At 35.1% G+C, this 21,942-nt stretch overlaps 1 protein-coding gene across 1 annotated transcript; it reads left to right on the plus strand.

Moving 5' to 3' along the window:
- The first annotated feature begins 641 nt into the window (after nucleotides 1-641).
- On the plus strand, nucleotides 642-9,415 carry MS4A3 (membrane spanning 4-domains A3). The gene is given in 9 exon segments (XM_063095143.1): nucleotides 642-798; nucleotides 1,507-1,652; nucleotides 4,924-4,971; nucleotides 6,316-6,376; nucleotides 7,232-7,389; nucleotides 8,678-8,748; nucleotides 9,097-9,118; nucleotides 9,277-9,324; nucleotides 9,326-9,415. Coding segments are annotated over 9 exon segments (801 nt in total).
- Nucleotides 9,416-21,942: the final 12,527 nt, after the last annotated feature.

Consider the following 21,942-nt stretch of genomic DNA (forward strand, 5'->3'; position numbering starts at 1 on the left):
TTATTAGGCTATATTGCAACTCAGAAAGACATCTTCTATATAGTGCTATATAATGTAATAATTTAAAAAATGTTGGAACTTAAAGTAGGATATCTTTAGTAGAATGTGAAATCACTTATAAGCTGTGTGAGTTGGTATAGTAATATTACAACATACACTTGTTGGGAGGATTAAATATATTAATACATTCACAGCAAATGCACAGTGCCTGGCACTTAGTAGTAAATACTAAATAAATGATACTTGTTATTATTACTGGACTGTGACTAAAGCCATCTTCCTCACATAAGACACCACTGCTCAGAGAACATATGTCTTGTTTCCCACAATTGGTTTAAAAAGAGGCAGGGACCATATATCAATGCATGTAAAAATGAGAAAGAAGTTGCTCTTTACCATTGCAAAGTTGAGTGAAGTACCCAGGGCTGCTACAATGATCTGAGGATGTCTACTACTCCAAGGAAAATGGAATTGAACATTGTACTAACTCTATTATTCTGTCCTCATGCCCCATTCGTGGAGAGTTATTTTAATGTATAGACAGAATTGGGCCCTTCTATTGTACTCAAAAACATTACTAGCTAGTGGTAAAAGGAAAAACATCAAGCCTTTGGGATTTTTTTTTCCCCACGACAACCCAAATGGCTACCCAGGAAGCTGATAATGCAGAGCTTGGGACAGCTTCAGCAAGTGATACCCCAGGCAGCCAGGCAAAGCCAGAAGGGGCTAATAATTCTGTTTACCAACCCATTGATGGATCACAAGATTATCAGAAAGAACTACAAGCCCTTGAGGTAAGTCAGCCATAGTTAAAAAAGATTTAAGAGGGAAGAAAATAAATATTATGTGAAAAACCTTTTTTATGGCCACAAGGAAGAATTTCTGAGCTATCCATTACTGAGTCGTTGATGAATAGACAGAAAGACTGAGATGTATTGTAGACCTGGGCAATAGAAATGCACACGCATTCTTTCATGGTAAAAATTATCCTATCAGACCTTGAGTAATGGATTTGAAGTCCCTTCATTCTTCCTTTGTGCCTTCTTTCCATTCATATCAGGAGGTTGAGCTCTATGAAACTCATATTCCATGTGTTAAATAAAAAAGAATGGATTGAGGAAAAGGCTGTTTGGAATACAGCTTGACATCTGTCACCTTTGTCCTATTATGGCCCCAAAGCATGCTGGGAAGATATTCTGACCAGATCTGTCTCACCAGCTACATTTCCTCACCAACCACATCTCCTTTACTCTCCTGCCACTTATGAGAGGAGTTTGTGAGAATGAATAGAAGTGGGGGAGAGATGAAGATGAAGTGTTGCTACTGGAACTGGTGCACACAGTGTGGAACAAAAATGTCCTAGGACAAGCTTTTGCCCAGTAAATTTAGGCTTGATATTTTAACCATTTCAAACACTGACATTTCCTTTCTGAGGAAAGTCAAAATGGTCTCTTCTCTGTGTACACTTCAGTATTCGATTATCATACCTTTTTCTTTTAATACAAGCCATCCAGATTCTGAATGGAGCAATGATTCTGGCTACGGGTGTTTTTCTGGGTTCCTCACAATACCAGTTCCATTTCATCAGCCACTTCCGTTTCTTTACCTTCTATGTGGGCTATCTGCTATGGGGTGCTGTGTTTTTGGGTGCAGTATTTACATTCCCCTGGCCATAGATCATTTCTATGATACCACTGCTAGGAATGTGTTTCATCATTAAAGTATTGCTTGCAGGTTATTTGAAGATTGCATGCTGTGGTTTTGATTTGTGATTTTGGACACCAGCAGTAAGGAAAAAAATATTCTTTTTCTCTGATTAAAAGAAATCACACTTTCTGAGCACAAGTCCCACGAATTTACTTAATATCTGTATATTAAATTTATGAACACTAAGAAAGTTCAGTACAAAATGAGTGTTGGTGAATTGCCTTGTGGTGCACCTGAGAGTCCTTGCTTTGGAGCCAACAGGTACATGAAAGAATGCTCAGCATCACTAGTCATCAGGGAAATGCACTGAGATATCATCTCACCCCACTTAGACTGGCTATAATCAAAAAGACAGAGAATAACAAATGCTGGTGAGGGTGTGGAAAGAAGGGAACACTCCTGCACTGTTGATGGGACTGTAAATTAGTACAACCACTATGGAAAACAGTATGGAGTTTTCTCAAATAACTACAGATAGTTCTTCCATACAATCCAGCAATCCCTCTGCTGGGTATACACCCAAAGGAATGGAAATCATCATGTCAAAGGGATACCGGCACTCCCATGTTCATCACAGCTCTGTTTACAATAGCCAAGACATGGAACCAACCTAAAAGTCCATCGATGGATGACTGGATAAGGAAAATGTGGTATATATACACCATGGAATAGTCCTCTGCCATAAAAAGGAATGAAATGCTCCCATTTGCAACAACATGGATGAGCTTGGAGAAACTTATGTTGAGTGAAATAAGCAAAGCACAGAGGGATAAATACCGCATGTGCTCACTCATATGTGGGAGCTAAAAGAGAAAGAAGGAAGGAAAGAAAGACCACAGTGGTGTTGGACTTGCAGAGGGAGAGAACTTACCTAGAGATACAAAGTAGAATGGGGGAAAAGGGGATGGGAGGGAGGTCAGAGATAATTGAGGAGATAATTTGGGGGACACGAGGTATAATCACAATTTGTGGTTATGGGCATGTTGCCAGTATGGATCTGGCCATCATGTCTTAGGCACAAGTGGTGGCAATTTGCTTTGTACCCCATGAATATTCATAACCAATAAAAAAAATTGCTTGCCGATTATTGACTGAAAATCAAGAGTCGTTTCCCCTATGTGGGTCAAAATGTAGTCAGAAAAAATAGGATTTGAGGCTAGGTGATCTTCAAATTTATTAATTCAGCTTTTTCATTTGATTATCACTTACCTGATGGTTAATGTTTTAAAGTGGCTAATAGGAACTATATGTTTGTCAGGTATTGTTATTATTATTATTATTATTATTATTATTATTATTATGTGCTTATTTATTGTGGTACTAGACCTTTGAGAATTTACACATGTTTAGTCCTAAGCTGAATGTTGAAAACAAAGATGCTACCATAAAATATGATAGGAATGTTTAGTCAAAAATAATAAATAGAACATGTTATTAGCAAGTGAAGAAACAAGAAATTTATAATGAGTCTTGGACTCTAATTTATTCATATTTTTATTTTTTCAAATCACCAACCTTCAGGTTTCCTTTAAAAGGAAATTGCTCCAAATTCAGCTAAAATTTTCTGACCAAGATCTGATCTCATATTCTGACAAAAGATTATACACTGTTTCTGGGTACAGTCTAAAGTATGTAATTTGTATTAAATAATTCTGAAATTTTTAGATAGTATCATCATTTTGATGGAATAGTTAAACTGAATTTTTCTAGAAAACCTAGGGTACACATTTGCTCTGCCTAAGGAATCCTGATTACCTGAATAAAAAATGTTCCTATTGTAGAAAAGAGAATAATGAAGCTTTTCAATTGTTTGGTCAGGAAAGAGTTTTCTCAGAAAGTGAAATCAATTTTAAAGAAGAGCCATGGTGAAGGAGCCTGAATTTTGCTCTCTTTGATAATTTCACCACTAAGATTCAAATCGGACCATTGGATTCCCATTGCCAGAAGCATCTCTCTGACTAATCCTTATGAACTGTGTGACTTCAGAAAACACATTTGAGCTCTTGTCCTTCAGTTTCCACACCAGCATGGTAGAAATACCATGAGGACCTTCTCTTTGGGTCTCTAAAATTAAATGGAAAAATATAAAAAAAAACCTAGATATTGTTAATAATTTCAGTCCTTTCTGTATGCTGGGTAAATATCTAAGCCCTATATGTATTCTATTTCACTTTATCCCCCCACACAGCTATAAGGTAAGCAATATTAACATGAGGATATGCACATTTCCGTTGTACAGAAGAAGAAACTGAGGCAAAGAGGAGCTCAGTGATTTGTTCAAGGTTACAGAATGAATGCAAGTTGTAGCTGGGATCAGAAGACCGAGTGTATATGCCTCAGACAAAGCTATAGTGATTCAGGGGGTACCTGTGAGAACCTCTTTGTTATTTGAAACAAAATTCAAAGCCCTTTCCTTCATGTTCAGGAAGAATTCAATGATTGAATTTTAGGTAGCAAGCCTGTGCTCTTTATGATTTTGGCAGCTTTTCCTTTTTTCTTTTGGAGTGGCCTGGTAATGGGTTAAAAGATTTATGAAGCAAAAAGAAGGATGAAAGCTTTGCAAAAATCATAAATCTAGAGGAAATTCAACTGATCAAAATTAGAGTCATGGAAATAACAGCATATCAAAGTAATGATTTAAAAGTTAGAGGAGATATATAAAACTGAGACTTGTAAAAGATCTTTTAGAACACCTCGTTCAATAAATCACACTCATCTGAAACTTGAGTAAGAATATGAGAATAATATATATGTATATATGCACACATATGTAAGTGTTATATATAATATAAACATAAGCATAAATATAACCATATTAAATTAACTCTATGTATTTGTACTTTAATACAATTTTCTAAACATTGCAACCTGTTAATAAAATGTTCTAAATATTGCAACCTATAAAAAATTTAACTATATGTATATAATATACGTTTTTAAAGTATCCACATTCACATAAATGTGTAAAAACCAGACATAAAACAAAATGAAAAGATGATACATTTACTCAAGATTTAAACTAATTAAAAATGTAAGTCATATAAAATAATGAACAACATCAAGTATAATTTTCTGTTCCAGGATGTGAATTTAAAGAAAGAGGTTTGTATGATTGTTGCTAGATTGTTGCTAATCAAGAATGGTCCAAGAGGAAAATGGTTGAGACTTGATACATCTTTATTTGCTTTACTTCTTTCTTTTCAAACAGTTTATTAGTACAGGATCTTGTCTGTTGCAGCAGGGAGAAAACCCACAAGAATGCTGGTAAATGGCAATTCTTCCTCTTTTTCTATGACCATAGGAGTAGAAATAAATTATTCATTAAAACTATGAGAGTAGAGGTTGGTGAATTTAACTGAGACGCTGAATTTCATTTAATCCACATGAAAATTTCTTTTCTTAAAGCATTCAGATGTTTGGGTATCATAAAATCATATAGATTGTAAATATACATTCCTGGGATGGTTACTCTGAAATTTGATGAATCCGAAGCTTAGAAAAAGGCTTGATTTTTGTGTGTTGTCAAGTTTGATCAATTCTTTTTCCCACCTCTAGTTCCACAACTGAAAGCAAGCAATTCTGTTCCTGTACTAATTCATTAAGTCCCTATTATGTGTTCTTGTGAGTCATCTAGCCATTTATACTCCACTTTCCTGCTCCATTTATTTACTTTCCCTCCTCCCTAGATGGCTATTGCACCATTCCATTCTGTCCTCAAACACCAAGCCCTTTTCTCTCATCCTCAGTCTCTGCTGAAACCCTTGTTTCCTATTCTGAAAAAAACTGAAGCCTTCAGAAGAGAATTTTTAGACCCTCACTATAACATTTATTCCATGGACTAGATCTGTATCAACATATGTTTCATTCTAACCTCTTACCATAGGTGAACTTTGTGATTTTCTTTAAAGCTGATCTATCTCCTCCTTGAGTATTACAGATTCCGGTTTTATTCCCCACACAAATGCATCACTCCATTTGTTTCTCTCTACTAGATCTTTTTAATCAACATATAAGCATCCAGCTACTGTTCTCAACATAAAAGAAAAAAATCTTCATGTTATTTCCCCCTGCTACTTACAGACACAATTCGTTTTTACTTCTGCAGCTAAACTCTTTTAAAGGAGTTACCTATACTTCGTCTCCAATTCCTATCTACCCAGTTTCAATTAAACCTGCTTCAGTAAGACTTTATTTCCTATCCTACCTCTACTACTGTTATTGAAAACTTCCACATTGCTAAACAATAGTCAATCCTTGATCCTCATTTAACAATCTATGAACAGTTTAGCATGGTTTGTTGCTCACTCCTCCTTCCAAAATATTCTTCACTTGGCTTCCAATACACCTTGATGCTTGGGTTTCCTCCTGTCTTCTGATTTTCCTTCCCAGTCTCTCTCTTTATTTTCCTCTCTGACCTTTGAAGGTTGGGGTGTTCTAGAGTTTAGTTCTTTGCCACTTGCTCTTTTCAAACTATACTCATTCCTTCGGTGATCTCATCCATTCTAACATCTATATCCCCACAACCCTGAAATAAATATTTCCAGTCCAGATCTTTCTCCTGAGCATCAGATCAGCATGTCTAATTGCTTCCACTTGGATGTCTAAAAGGTCCAAAACTCATTTCCTAAGGTTCCTCTTCAAACCTTCTCCATGCACAGTCTTCCCTCACGTCAGCTGATGGGATCTCCATCCTTCCAGAGTTCCAGACCAAAAATCACAGAACATACTTGGCTCTTTTTTCTTTTACAATCTTGAATTCAATTTGTCATCAAAGCCTGTTAGCTCTGCCTTCAAGCTTTATCTGAGTTTGATGTTTTCTCATCTTTGCACTGGTAGCACTTCATCCAGTCTGCCATTGCATCTCCTAATCAGGCTTCCTGCTTCTACCCTTGAATCTCTCTTTATCAGTGTCAATCAAGACAAAGCAATCAATTTCTTTAAACTGTAAAGCTAAGTATATCACCCTTTTGCTTGAAATCTTCCAGTGGCTTTGTATTTTTCTCAGAGTTGAAACCAAAGTCCTTTTTAAATAGTTTTGCTCTCTGTTGACTTTCTGTCTTCATTTCTTAGTGTTGTCTGCAACCACCTTGGCCTCCTTGCTTCCCTGGAACTCTCTGGCCTCAGGCCTTTCAACTGAGTGCTTCCTTGACTGCAAGGACATCCCCTGGATATCCTCTTGGCTAACACTCTCAGCTCTTTTGTGCCTCTCCCCAAGTGTCATTCCTATTTAGTATCACAAACCTCCACTGCTCTCTTTGGGTTCCCAGATTCTCCTTATTTCATTCTATTAGCTCACAGTACTTAATCACTTTCAAAATTACTGTATAATTTACCTATTAGTACATTTATTTTCTTTGTCCTTATTGCTAGCATGTAAGCTCAATGCGGGGGTGTGGGGGGGGAGAATCTAGGATATTGCTGAGTGTGTAAACAACATTCAATTCATATTTGTTTAAATAAATTGTTGCCAAGGGAATGAAGTATGTGCTGCATATTTTAATTGAAAATTCTTATTCTTTTTTAGATGTAAATCAGCTTGGGGATGAACATGCCTGTGCTACAATTGCACTGGTTGGGACTCTTTGTCTCTCCATAAATTCAGCAATTAATAACCAGTTATTCAAGAGTTGTCAGTTTTCACAGTCACCAGACATATGCATTTACATGGGTTCTTCATCAAACATACATTTAAAAAACTTTTGTTCAACTATAAAATATTTCAAACAATCCAAAATATACAGAAAAATAATACATCAGGTACCTTGCTACCTTAACTTGAATCTGGGCTCTGCCACCTTTTGGGTGTATAATGAAGCACAAATTAGATAACTTCTCTGTGTTTTAATTTTCTCATCTTTGAAATGAAGATAATATTAGTACCCACATCTCATAGGGTTGCTGTAAGAATTAAATAAGTTAATATTTGATAAGCAATTAAGACAATCTTAGCACATCATGTTAAATTACTATTAATGTTACTACTACTATTAAACTCCCAGAGAGATTAAATTTTTAAGATTTTTATTTCATATCTCCTTTCTTAATAAAAAAATTTGGGAGATTTACAACTTTATCTGTGATTCGGGATGTTGAAATAATAACTAACGTTTGAATGACTTTACTTTTGAATTTATTTGAGTATGGTATTTTGAAAAGGAAGCTCTTTAATAACCTTCTCAAGTTATTATTATTACTTTTTGTTTGTGTTTAGGTATTCTACCTCTTCTAGGTCAACTCAGAAATGAATTAATTTTTTAAAAAATTTGTCCATTTCACCGCGACGATCTATGATCTATAAACTATTATTTACTGACTCACTCCTAATTCTGTTTTCCATCACTATCACGGAAGTTTGTATCCTCATTTTCTTTATTATATTTTTAATTACCTAAGTTTATATTTATCTGGGTCTAACTTTTCTGTGAATTTAGTGCTATTTTCCCTCCAGAGAAGTTATGTATTTGTGTCTTCTAGGTGCCTCAGTGAAAATAGAAGGACCTCTAGTCCAGCAACAACTTCATTTTATGTTTATATCAGCTTTGTGTTTTAGTTTCTAGGGATAATGTAGATACCTAAATCCCCATAAGGTACTGTTAATAAAGTGGTGGAGGGGGTCATGTTTGTCCATTTTGCTAAACTGCCTACTCATCTTCTTAGTTTACTATTCCAATTGGTAGAAGTTTGTAATAGTGGCAGGATTTTGCTTTTATAGTTGCTTACCCTGTGACGACTTCACATGGGTTGATATAGAAATACCACATCTCTCTCTCTTCAGGGAACATGTTTCCATGCTTTTAGGTTAAGATTGTGTCCCTTCTACAGTGTTGGTGTGTGTCTCTGTCTTAAATCTAATTTATGGTCCACTTTGTTCCATTTTATGGAAGGGAGATGTCAGAGTCTGGCTTCCTGTTGACATTTTTTCCCTCTGGATGTTTCTACTGGATTTGATATGCAGCATCATATCTCCTAGGGCCTTGTGTCTCTGATGCCCAACCTCACCTTGCTGGAACTATGCATAGTCATCTCTGTCTCAACAATAAGGTACAAAAGAAAACTGCCGTGATTCAAAAGAAGTGGGTTTGTTGAATGATTAATAATTTGCATGGTCTGCAAACCCGACTTTAGGGTTTGAAGTTGTTTCTGACTCTTGGAGTTGGAAAGAAAATTTAATGATTTGAAAGGTTCCTGGAGTTAGAAATTATATGAATGTTAGAGGTGGAATGAAGACTGGAAAAGAATTTGGATGTGAAAATGCAAGAGGAAACAGTGTATTTAATATGTAAGAGCATACCTTTTTATACCGGTGGAATTACATTTAATTATTTTCTTGTAACATCACTTTCTAGCTGTAGGATGCATGATAAATCACAAATTCTTTCCAGATTTTAGGTATCTTAACTGTAAAGTGAAAGTAATGTTTTCATTCTCTTCTGATGTTTGACGTGAGAACTATGTATATAATCCTTATAAGGTGTTTGAAGATGATCATGATGATAACAGGAAGGGATGGGAGGAGAGGGAGATGATGATAATACTGTTGTTGAGGATTGATGTTGTTTTATTTTCCAGGCAACTTCCTCACCTCCCAACGCTGTATAATCGGTAATACCTCCTGATTAAAAGTACTTCTGAGAGCATGAATATTCAACCTAAAATCTCGAATAAATCAGAGCTTCATCCAAGAACTCAGGAGAACCTGAGCTCATAAAACTCAACCCTTCTGTCATGGCACAAATCATTAGAACTTGGACATTTGACTCAATCTGTTCTGTCTTAACTATAAATATCATTAGTATGCTCTGGGTATGAAAAGACAAATATTTTTCTTTTGGCATTCTTGGATCTGTAACTTTTTTTTTTTTTTTTTTTTTTTTACGCTTGAAACGACTTCATCTTTATTTATTTATTTATTTTCCACATTTCTATTTTTTTTTTCTTTTTGTACATTTAATTTTTTTTTTTAAGTTTTATTTTGTCGATATACAATGTGGCTGATTTTGCTCCCAATCACCAAAACCTCCCTCCCTTCTCCATCCCCCCCTCCCCCCCAACAATGTCCTTTCTGTTTGCTTCTCGTATCAACTTCAAGTAGTTGTGGTTGTTATATCTTCTCCCCCCACCCCAGGTTTTTTTTTTTTTTTTTTTGTGTGTGTGTGTGTGTGTGTGTGAATTTATATATTAATTTTTAGCTCCCACCAATAAGTGAGAACATGTGGTATTTCTCTTTCTGTGCCTGACTTGTTTCACTTAATATAATTCTCTCAAGGTCCATCCATGTTGTTGCAAATGGCAGTATTTCATTCGTTTTTATAGCTGAGTAGTATTCCATTGTGTAGATATACCACATTTTCCATATCCACTCATCCGATGATGGACATTTGGGCTGGTTCCAACTCTTGGCTATTGTAAAGAGTGCTCCATGAACACTGGGGAACAGGTATACCTTCGACTTGATGATTTCCATTCCTCTGGGTATATTCCCAACAGTGGGATAGCTGGGTTTTATGGTAGATCTATCTGCAATTGTTTGAGGAACCTCCATACCATTTTCCATAGAGGCTGCACCATTTTGCAGTCTCACCAACAATGTATGAGAGTTCCTTTTTCTCCGCAACCTCGCCAGCATTTATCGTTCATAGTCTTTTGGATTTTAGCCATCCTAACTGGGGTTAGACAGTATCTCAGTGTGGTTTTGATTTGCATTTCCCGGATGCTGAGTGATGTTGAGCATTTTTTCATATGTCTGTTGGCCATTTGTATATCTTCCTTAGAGAAATGCCTACTTAGCTCTTTTGCCCATTTTTTAATTGGGTTGCTTGTTTTCTTCTTGTACAGTTGTTTGAGTTCCTTATATATTCTGGATATTAATCCTTTGTCAGATGTATATTTTGCAAATATTTTCTCCCACTCTGTTGGTTGTCTTTTAACTCTGTTAATTGTTTCTTTTGCTGTGCACAAGCTTTTTAGTTTGATATAATCCCATTTGTTTATTTTTCCTTTGGTTGCCCGTGCTTTTGGGGTCATATTCATGAAGTCTGTGCCCAGTCCTATTTCCTGAAGTGTTTCTCCTATGTTTTCTTTAAGAAGTTTTATTGTTTCAGGGTGTATATTTAAATCCTTAATCCATTTTGAGTTGATTTTAGTATACGGTGAGAGGTATGGATCTAGTTTCATTCTCCTGCACAAGGATATCCAGTTATCCCAGCACCATTTGCTGAAGAGGCAGTCCCTTCCCCAGTGAATAGGCTTGGTGCCTTTGTCAAAGATCAGATGGCAGTAAGTGTGTGGGTTGATTTCTGGATTCTCTATTCTATTCCATTGGTCAGTGTGTCTGTTTTTATGCCAGTACCATACTGTTTTGGTTATTATAGCTTTGTAGTATAGCTTAAAGTCAGGTAGTGTTATGCTTCCAGCTTTATTTTTTTTTGCTCAGCATTGCTTTGGCTATGCGTGGTCTTTTATTGTTCCATATAAATGTCTGGATAGTTTTTTCCATTTCTGAGAAAAATGTCATTGGAATTTTGATGGGGATTGCATTGAATTTGTATATCACTTTGGGTAGTATGGACATTTTCACTATGTTGATTCTTCCAATCCAAGAGCATGGGATATCTTTCCATCTTCTTGTATCCTCTCTAATTTCTCTCAGCAGTGGTTTGTAGTTCTCATTATAGAGATTTTTTACCTCCTTAGTTAACTCAATTCCTAAGTATTTTATTTTTTTGGTGGCTATTGTAAATGGGCAGGCTTTCTTGATTTCTCATTCTGCATGTTCACTATTGGAGAAAAGAAATGCTACTGATTTTTGTGTGTTGATTTTGTATCCTGCTACTGTGCTGAAATCTTGGATCTGTAACTTTTATGATCACTACTCCAAAGTTGTTCCCAGAAATTGGATCTTTTTCTTCTTACCCACCTACTCCATTGCTTTATGAGGTTAAGGACGGAAAGTAGTATAATCCCTATTTCATGTATTCTACCTAAAATACAACTTCCAGTCACCCAGTTGAAAGAAAAAAGTCAGATTTTTATTTTATTATAGGAAAATGCTTCTTGACTTTTATGGATTGAATTGTGTCCCCCAAAGTTCATGTACTAGAAACTTAACCCTCACTGTGACACTGTTAAGAGGTGGGAAATCTGATTATAGTAATTGAAAGGTAGGGCCTTGAAGAAGTGATTAGATTGTGAGGACCATGCTCTAGTGAATGGATTAAAAAGTTGATGGTTTTAATGGTGGTCATGGGCATGATTCTGAGGGCTTTCCTTATTCTGCCATGTGAGACCCCTGTGTCAATGTCACTACCACCAAGGCCTTCACCAGATGTATGCGCTGGACTTTGGACTGTCCAGCCTCCAAAACTGTAAGCAATAAATTTTCTTTTCTTATAAATTACCCAGTTTTGTATATTTATGTTATAAGCAACAGAAAAGGAAGGTAGTATAATCCCTATCTCATGTATTCTTTCTAAAATCTGACTTCTAATAACCCAGTGGAAAGGAAAATAAATCAGATTTTTGTTTTATTATGGAAAGATGCTTCTTGACTTTAGCTGACATCACTATTACAAAAAAACATCGAATAAAAAATCATTATCACACAACAAGCATACAGAAAGGACATTGTTGGGTGGGGGGGGGAGAGGGAGGTAGGAGGGAGGTTTCAGTAATGGGCCACAATAATCAACCACATTGTATATTGACAAAATAAAATTTTTAAAAAAATCATTATCATCATCATTAAGATAAATTTTTATTGTATTTGAGGTGGGGGGTGGCTAAGCCTCAGAGATTTTATTTAAATCAGCTGCTGGGATTCACACATGCCCTGATACATACATGGTGGTTTAGAATTGGGGACTTGGAAAACAAGGTCAACATTTGTTCTTCAAAGTTGTGCAAGACATTGTAAAGCAGAGAAGTACAGAACACGAGACTTACAGTCTGACAGATCTGGGTTCAAATTCTGACACTGTAACTTACTATTTGTCTGAACTCGGGCAAGTTACTTAATCTCTCTGACCTGTTTCTCCTCATCTGTAAAATGTAATAATATCTACTACCTTATCAGTTTTTATGAGGGTTAAATGAAAATAAAGCAGATGTGAATAGCACCACAACTACTTAATAATGATGTTGCTGGTCTTGCTGTTGCTGTTAAAGCCGAGGTGGGATTGTGGTCAGATGCGTCAGAGATGTGGCAGAAACCTTCACGCTTCTGTTATGACTCCTCCTATATCTCCAACAACTTCAATGGCCATCTTTTTAAGGTGGCAATTTGGTGCTGAAACTCCTGATACAGCAGTTCTGATTTGCAAATCTACTGCTGTAGTACTTATATTTCTCATTTATAAATTAATTTTGCCTCTCTTAATACTCAATTGAGTCATCGACAATGTCTACAAGTTCATGTCCATAAGTTACTCTTAGCTCCTTGTTTATGATACGTGCAGACTCTTCTACAATCTTCTCTACAAATTCTTGCCTCTCTACTTCATAATATATATTCATTTATTCTTAAATCTATTCAACAATCATTTAGGGAGTGCATACTATATGCCATGTACTCTGTTAAGAGTTTGGCATACAACAGAGAATGATGCATAGACTCTGCTCTCAGCATGATAAAGGGGGGTAAAGAAGAAGGGGAAATATGCAGAAACCTCTAAGTTAGAAAGAGCTTTGGATATTCAAGGAACAAACTAGATAGCTTAGTGTGTCTGACTTTGGTATGTGAGGGGCAGATGGAAAGGTATAAGTCTGGAGAGAGAAGAAGGGTGTACATCACAGGAGATTATAAGACAGGGCAAATCTGTGAGTCTTAAGAAGCAATTGGACATTTATGTGGTGGTGTGTTGAAACTGGGTTACACTGGCTTGTGAGAACCAATTTTAAATTTTCAGAGAGCACAGGTTGACATAATTTGGGTTGCTTGAAAGACGCTATGACAATATTTATACTACAGAGATTGGCAAAAGCCACAAATTACATTCCAACCCCCAACCCTCCATCCTGGAAAGCCGGTTGTTAAACATTTACCATCACATCACCGAATAAGTAGGACAGGCCACGTACTAATATGAAATTTAGAAATATAATTGTGGTTCCAATGTAGAGTGCATTGGAAGGAGTAAATGAAAAGGGAAGGTTGGTTAGGAATCTGATGCAGTAAACCAAGCAAACAATGGGTGTATACAGACTTCAGTAGAAAGAAAGCTGTTTATATTAACATTTGAATTGCCATTTTCATTTAAATTCTGCCTCTCTCCTACCGTTATTTTATGCCAGAGACCAGCTCCGCAGGATTCATTGGGCAAGTGTGGATAACGACCACATGAATCTTGCTTTATTTGTTGTATGTTTTTACTTAATCTTTTACGCACTGATTTATCTTTTAATCAAAACATTTCTTATTTTGTTTCTATTGAAAAAGAAAGGTCAAAACATTCCAAAGCATTCATGCTGTGACAAAAACATCTACTCATGCATCAATAGTTCACCCCAAAGCCTGTGGCTTGTGGCCAGGAAACTATACAATAGCAGCATGTTTGGCTTTAAAGAGCATCATATTTTTAATTTGAACTATAATTCTTAACCTTCTTAGCTTACAATTTAACACTTTTTAAATCTTACTTATACTTACTATACTTGATTTTAATAACATTGATTAGTTATGTTTGACCATTGTTTATACTCTATATAATATAATCACTTTAATTTATAATCAAATCACAGTATTTTTAACATGATTTTTTATCATAAAACTTAACTATAAATATCTATTAAATTTTATGTTATTGATACAAGTTTTACGTTACAAACTGATTTAAACAAAACCTGTTAATATCAAAATTTATGTTTTTCTACTATCTAACTTATTCATCTTTGTAACAAAACTTCTCATCTCTCTGCCAAGAGACTCTGGGAACAGCACAGTGGACAAAGTGAAAAGTTAAATGACCCTTCTTAAGTTTGTTAAAATACACTGCGTCATTCTTATTATTACTATGGAATGACATGTTCTTGGTGAGTCAAGTGAAGCAGTGGGAGTAGAGAAGGAACAAAGAAATCTGTAACTGGTTGTGATCAATTAGTTGTAAACAAACAGGAAATTCCACGGAGCCACGTCAAACATACGGGGCCCCCTTGCAGCCTGTTGAACAAGGGGTATCATTCCTCGGGCTCCCATGCTGTTCCCTATCGCAAGATGGCTCTCGACAATTTTATAAATAAGCAAATTAATTATTTCATTCTATTTTCCCAAAGGTATCTGCCAACAAACTTTGATCAAAACATATTAGCAGCCTGTAGTGCACACTCTGATTGCCTCTCCAGCATTCGTTGTATCCTAGATTGACAGCAACCTTGAGATTTTGCTGGGGTTAGCATTACCCGGAGCACCAGGGAAACATTCTGAAAAGTCTAAATCTGCTAGGACTATTCCATTCATGATTGTGTTAGTTCATAACACTCCCCTGGACCAGGGGTTCAGTTGTGAAGTCATCACTGGTAAGGCAGAGACATTTTTGGTAGGTGTGTATATGACCTCTCTCATAATATGTGTGAATTCAAATTCAAGTAGAACTAGTAGCTATTAGGTGACCATCACATAAACCAGTCTAAGTGTTAAGCTAAAGGCAGCACAAGAGAAATTCAGAAAACAGAAATCAAGCTCTAATCTAATCAGATCTGAAATTTAACCTATGTCTGGAATTGGAAGTCTCAACAAACACATGCATTTTTTTTTTTTTTTTTTTTTTTATAATTTAAATGATACTTGTTGCAAATAACTTCTCCTATTCTGGCTGGGGTTTTGTTGTTGTTGCTGTTGTTGTTGTTATTAACTTTTGCTGTGCCCCTCACTCCCACACTGTTGTTGGGACCAGTTTATTAATTTTTTATCATGATTTAGGTATTTTGGATTTTGTACAAGAAAACTTTCTTCACCTCAAGGCCAAAGAGAGACAATATTGTACCTTTTCTTATTAAATTTTTAAAGTTTTTCTTTTTTCTATAAAGAGCTTTTAATACATTTGTAACTTATATTTCCTATAGAGAGTAATGTTATTATCATTGTTGTTATTATTAACCTTGTGGTGAACTCAAAATTCCAAAACTTTTTATTAAATATCTCATCACATTATATTCAACCTCACAAGTGTGCATGTATCTATTTGAGAACTTCCAATTCCAATGACATGTTTTTATTGTTAAAATAACAAATTGTTTTAGATGTATAACTTTATAACTATTCTTATCACCAAGGACAAATTTTCCTATTTCAGGTCTTATTTTATGCTCTTTATTTATATTGTATAATTTTCTCTTTCCAGATCTTGCTCTTCTTTACATATATATAATATAGACATACATGTATATCTATATTATATATTACATGTATGTTTATATCTAAAAGGTAATTTCTTTCTTTTTTTAATTGAAATGTATTGATTATACATGTTTATGGGGTTCAAAGTTATATTTCAATACATGTATGCAATGTGTGATGATCAAATCAGGGTAATTAGTGTATTTATCATTGCGAAACTTAGTCATTTTTTTGTGATGTGACCTTTTTTTCATTGAAACATAATTGATTATACATATTTGTGAGGAACAGAGTTACTATCAGTATTTGTGTACAATATGTGTTGATCCAAATCAGGATAGTTGGCATATTCATCACTACAAAATGTACTCATTCTTTGTGTCCATTAACCAATTTCTCTCTAACCCACCTCTAATAACTACAGTTCTGTTCTCTCCTTCTGAAAGTTCAAGGTATTATTGTGTTTGTTTTTTGTTTCTTTCTTAGCTTCTGCCGGGCACGTATGAGTGAGGACATGTATTTCTTTTTCTATGTCTGGCTTATTTTGCTTAACATAATTTTCTCCAAGTTCATCCATGTTGCTGCAAATGGCAGAATTTCATTCTTTTTTTATGGCAGAGTAGTATTTCATTATGTTTATGTACTACGTTTTCTTTATCCATCCATCCATTGATGGACATTTAGGTTGATTCCATATCTTGGCTATTGTAAATAGAGCTGCAATAAACATGGGAGTGCAGGCATCCCTTCAACATAATGATTTCCATTCCTTTGGGTATATACCCAGCAGTGGAATTGCTGGATCATGTGGCAGTTCTAGCTGTAGTAGTCTGAGAAACCTCTATACAGTTTTCCATAGTGTTTCTACTAATTTATAGTCCCATCAACAGTTTAGAAGAGTTCCCCTTTCTCCACATCCTCACTAGCATTTGTCATTCCATCTTTTTGATAATAGCCAGTCTAACTGGGATGAGACGATATCTCAGTGTGGTTTTGATTAGCATTTCCCTGATGATTAGTGATCATGAGCATTTTTTTATTTACCTATTGGCTATTTGTATGTCTTCCTTTGAGAAATGTCTATTCAGCTCCTTTGCCCATTTTTTATTTGGATTATTATTTTTTTAAAAATGTTAAGTTGTTTGAATCCCTTGTATATTCTGGATATTAATCCCTAAACATTTACCATCACACCATTGAATAAGTATGGCAGGCCATGTACTTATATGAAATTTAAAAATATAATTGTGGTTGCAATGTAGAGTGCATTGGAAGGAGTAAATGAAAAGGGGAAGGTTGGTTAGGAATCTGATGCAGTAAACCAAGCAAACAATGGATGTATTTTAGTTTGCAAATATTTTCTCCCATTCTGTAGGTTGTCTTTTCACTCTGTTGATTGTTTCTTTTGCTGTGCAGAAGCTTTTTAGTTTGATATAATCCCATTCGTTTATTTTTTCTTTTGTTGCCTGTGCTTATGGGGTCTTATTCATAAAGTCTTTGCCCAGTCCTACATCCTGAAGTGTTTCTCCTTGTTTCCTTCCAGGAATTTTATAGTTTCAGGCCTTATATTTATGTCTTTAATCCATTTTGAGTTGATTTTGCTATATGTTGAGAGGTAGTGGTCTAATTTCATTCTTCTACATATGGATACCCAGTTTTCCCAGCACCGTTTATTGAAGAGGCTATCCTTTCTCCAGTGTGTGTTCTTGGTGTCTTTGTCAAAGGTCAGTTGGCTATAAGCTTGTGGGTTGATTTCTGGATTCTCTATTCTGTTCCATTGGTCCATGTGTCTGTTTTTATGCCAGCACCATGCTGTTTTGTTTACTATGGCTTTGTAGTATAGTTTGAAGCCAAGTAGTATAATGCCTCCAACTTTATTCTTTTTTGCTCAGAATTGCTGTGACTTTGAGGTCTTCTGTTGTTCCATATAAATGTTAGAATTGTTTTTTCTATTTCTGTGAAGAATGTCATTGGTATTTTGATAGAGATTGAATCTACAGATTCAATGAGCTCCACCTCCTGGAGAGAGGAATATCAAAGAAATGTCAAACTAATATGGACATTTCTTAAAACAACCACAGTAATAAATATTATAGAGAAGACTTTTTGAGGCTACAAAAATATCTTATTTTTCCTTGAAGTTTCACCCACAAATTTTATTTAAGTTAAATTAAATTAAATTAAATTAAATTTTTTTTCTTAATTTTTAACTTAATGTTTAGATAGAAAATTATTTTCTCTACATAGAAATGAAGGAAAACATCACAAATTTAATTTGAAGCCAATTGGTAAAGAACAAATTTAACACTCAAAGATTAACATCTTTAATGCAAAATGAAATCTTAAAAATGGATTAGAAAAATCTAAGCAGAAATTTGGTGAAGGACATGAGCAAATAAGACACAACCCACAGAAACACAAGTGGCTGTGGCTAATAATTGCATTCTAAGATGTTGTTGTGGGGGAGGGGCAGGGCTGGCCCTCAGCTCACGTCTCAGGACCCGGTACAGCTTTTCTGTTGCTTGCCTGGTTGTGGGAGCAGGAGGAGCTTGAGGCCCAGACTCCCATCTCAGGATCTTGGCTGGCTGGCTCCATTGCTTGCCTGGTTGTGGGCAGGGGCCTCACCCACAAATTTTAGCATTCATATGTAGATTTTGCCTTTAGCAATTGCCAGCATAATGTTCAAAAGGTGATTTTCTTTTTTGTTATGTTTTAATTGACACGTGATAATTGTACATAATTATGGGATACAGAGAGAAATTTCAATACATATATACAATGTGTGATGATCAGACCAGGATAATTAGCATATCCATCACCCCCAAAATTTATTATTTCTCACCTAAGTTAGAATGGCTATTATCAAAAAGACAAAAAATAACAAATGCTGGTAAGGATGGGGAGGAAAGGCAACTCTTATACACTATTGGTGGGAAAGTAAATTAGTACAGCCATTACAGAAAACAGTATGCAGGTTTCCCAAAAAACTAAAAATAGAACTACCATATGATCCAGCATTGTAGCACCTGGGTATTTATCCAAAGGAAAGGAAATCAGTGCATTGAAGAGACATGTGCACTCCCATGTTTATTGCACCACAATGCATAATAGCCAAGAAATCAACCTAAGTGTCTGTCAACAGATAAATGATTTTTAAAAAGTGGTATATATATATAAACAATAATGTACTATTCAGCCATGAGATAACAACAACAAAAATCCTGTCATTTGTGGCAAAATAGATGAGCCCGGAAGACATTATGTTAAGTGAAGCAAGTCAGGCACGGAAAGATAAATACTGCATGTTCTCACTCATATATGGAAGCTAAAAACGTTGAGCTCATAGAAGTAGAGAGTAGAATTGTGGTTACTAGGGGCTGGGAAGCATAGGGAGGAGAGGGGAGAGTGAGAAGTTGGTTAAAGGATACAAGCTCGTAGCTAGAAAGGAAAAATAATTGCTAGTGTTCTATAGTAGTGTTAGGTGTCTATAATTAACAAAAGATGATTTTCTATTTTCTCATTTCTTACTTATTATTTAAATTCTTCTTAAGGAAGATGTATTCCTTCTCTCATTTATTCATTAATTAAATTATTTATATCAGTATGTACTCATGGATATTCATGTTATTCTTTTGGATATAACCCATATTTCTTTTATTTCTTAAATTTTTCTAGCTTTGGACATTGGGAGCTGAGTTGATGCTTTTGTAGTTTTGACAGAGACCCAACCCTCCCTCCCTTTTCTAGCACTTTCTTATTTTCTAGCAGTTTCTCCAGGTCTACTTGCCCTGCTGTAGACCTAGAATTTCCACTTCTTCAGGGAACCCTGGTTCTGGGTTTTTTTTTTTGTTTTTTTTTTTTTTGAGTACTATATTTAGAAAACCTGATCTGGGGACACTCATTGCTACTGGGTGTCGCTGTTTTTAGGCTCTCTCAGTGGAGAAAACTATGAAATATGTATAAGCGTGTACACCAACCCATGTGTATGCATGTCTGTGTTTATTGTATCTGCCTATCTGTGTGTGTGTACATGAGCATACTTCAAAACATTCATGGAAAGATTCATATTATCTTACAATTCTATTTTTCCATGAACGTCTTGAAGTACCTCACAATATATATATGTGTGTATATAATATGTTATACATGTATACATATATACTTGTTATATATATTTTTTTTGTATAAGTTCTTACTGATAAATTCTACTCAAATATGGTCACATGAGATTTGTTCTAGCAACCTCCCCACCTTGCTTATTTATAAGCTGTTTCCGAATGTAAGAAATCTGTCAACAATTTGCAGAATTTATTTATTTATTTGTTTAACCTCAATATACATGTAAATTTGTTTCAGAATTGCTAACCAGTATTCCTATAAGAAATAAATTTAACTACTGGAGTACAGTGTTTACATATAGTTCTTTTCATTTTTAGCCTGAAGTGTGCAAAGTAGTTGTTTTTTATAGTTACTTAGGTCCTTTTTACCCCCCTCCTTCCAGTGAGTTTGTTAAGCATTTGTGATATGGCTTAATTCATTTTTCACAGTATAAATTTCATCTTTGATTCATAACACATTCTGGTTGATTTTTTTTCTCTTATAGTAACAAACAGTATCATTCATTACTTGCAATGTATCATTATATCAATTTTAACAAATACATAGATTACATATCCACAGTATCATACAGAACAGTTCCACCACCCTAAAAATTCTCTTATGTAGTCCCTTGGAAATCAACCTTTCTCCCCACTCCAAACCCTAGTAACAGCTGAGCTATTTTCCTCATAATATATAGATAGATATATAGATAGATAGATAGATAGATAGATAGATAGATAGATAGATAGATAGATATGAAGGAACTTCAAAAAGTTCATGGAAAAATCAAATTGAAAGATTATATGAATCTTTCCAAAGACACCTCATATATATATTCTTTTCCAGAATATCATATGAATGGAATCATATAAAATGTGATTTTAGGTCTGCTTTTCTTAAAGCACATCCGAGGTTTATCCGTTATTGCATTCCTTTTTTATTGCTGAGTGATATTCCACTGTATGAATGAACTGGATTGTAGGAAGTTCTGGAAGCAATGGGGTGAAGAGGAGTGAAGGTGAAGACCTAGTCATGAACAGTTGCAATAAGAGTAAGATTTTCTCATTAATAATGTCTTTTTAAAAGATCACTCTGGCCACATCATGAATGATAGCTTTGAAAGGGTTGGTGCATGAGTGGATACATAAAAGTCCAATAAGAATGGTATTCACAGTGTGCAGTTGGACACTAATATGAGCTGGGATGACTGCAGTGGCCGTGAGAATCAAGATACACAGAATCAAGATAGTTTTGGAATTTGGGAGGTTTGAGACTAAAAAAGGGAAGAATGGTGTTGCAGAAAACTAGATATCTACATGCAAAAGAATTAAATCGGACCTTTGTCTTACATCATACACACAAATTAACGCAAAATGGATAAAAAGCTTAACTGTAAGATATGAAACCATTAAACTCCTGGAAGAAAACATTGGGAAAAGCTCCTTCACAATGGTCGTGGCAATGATTTTTTGGGGTAAGACACCAAAAGCACAGCAACAAAAGATAAAATAAACAAGTGGTACCACATCAAACCGAAAAGGTTTTCCACAGAAAAGAAAACTATCAACAAAATAAAAAGGCAATCTATAGAACGGAAGAAAATATTTTCAAACCATCTATCTGATATTGAGTTAATATCCAAAGTACATAAGTAATTTGTACAACTCAGTAGCTAAAAAACACATAATAACCCTATCAAAAAATGGACAACCTGAATAGACATTTTTCTAAAGAAGATATATAAATGGTCAACAGTTATATGAAAAAAAAATGCTCAATATCACTAATCATCAGAGAAATGCAAA

This window comes from Cynocephalus volans, chromosome 4 (genome assembly GCF_027409185.1).
Source record: "Cynocephalus volans isolate mCynVol1 chromosome 4, mCynVol1.pri, whole genome shotgun sequence".
NCBI classification, from domain to species: domain Eukaryota; kingdom Metazoa; phylum Chordata; class Mammalia; order Dermoptera; family Cynocephalidae; genus Cynocephalus; species Cynocephalus volans.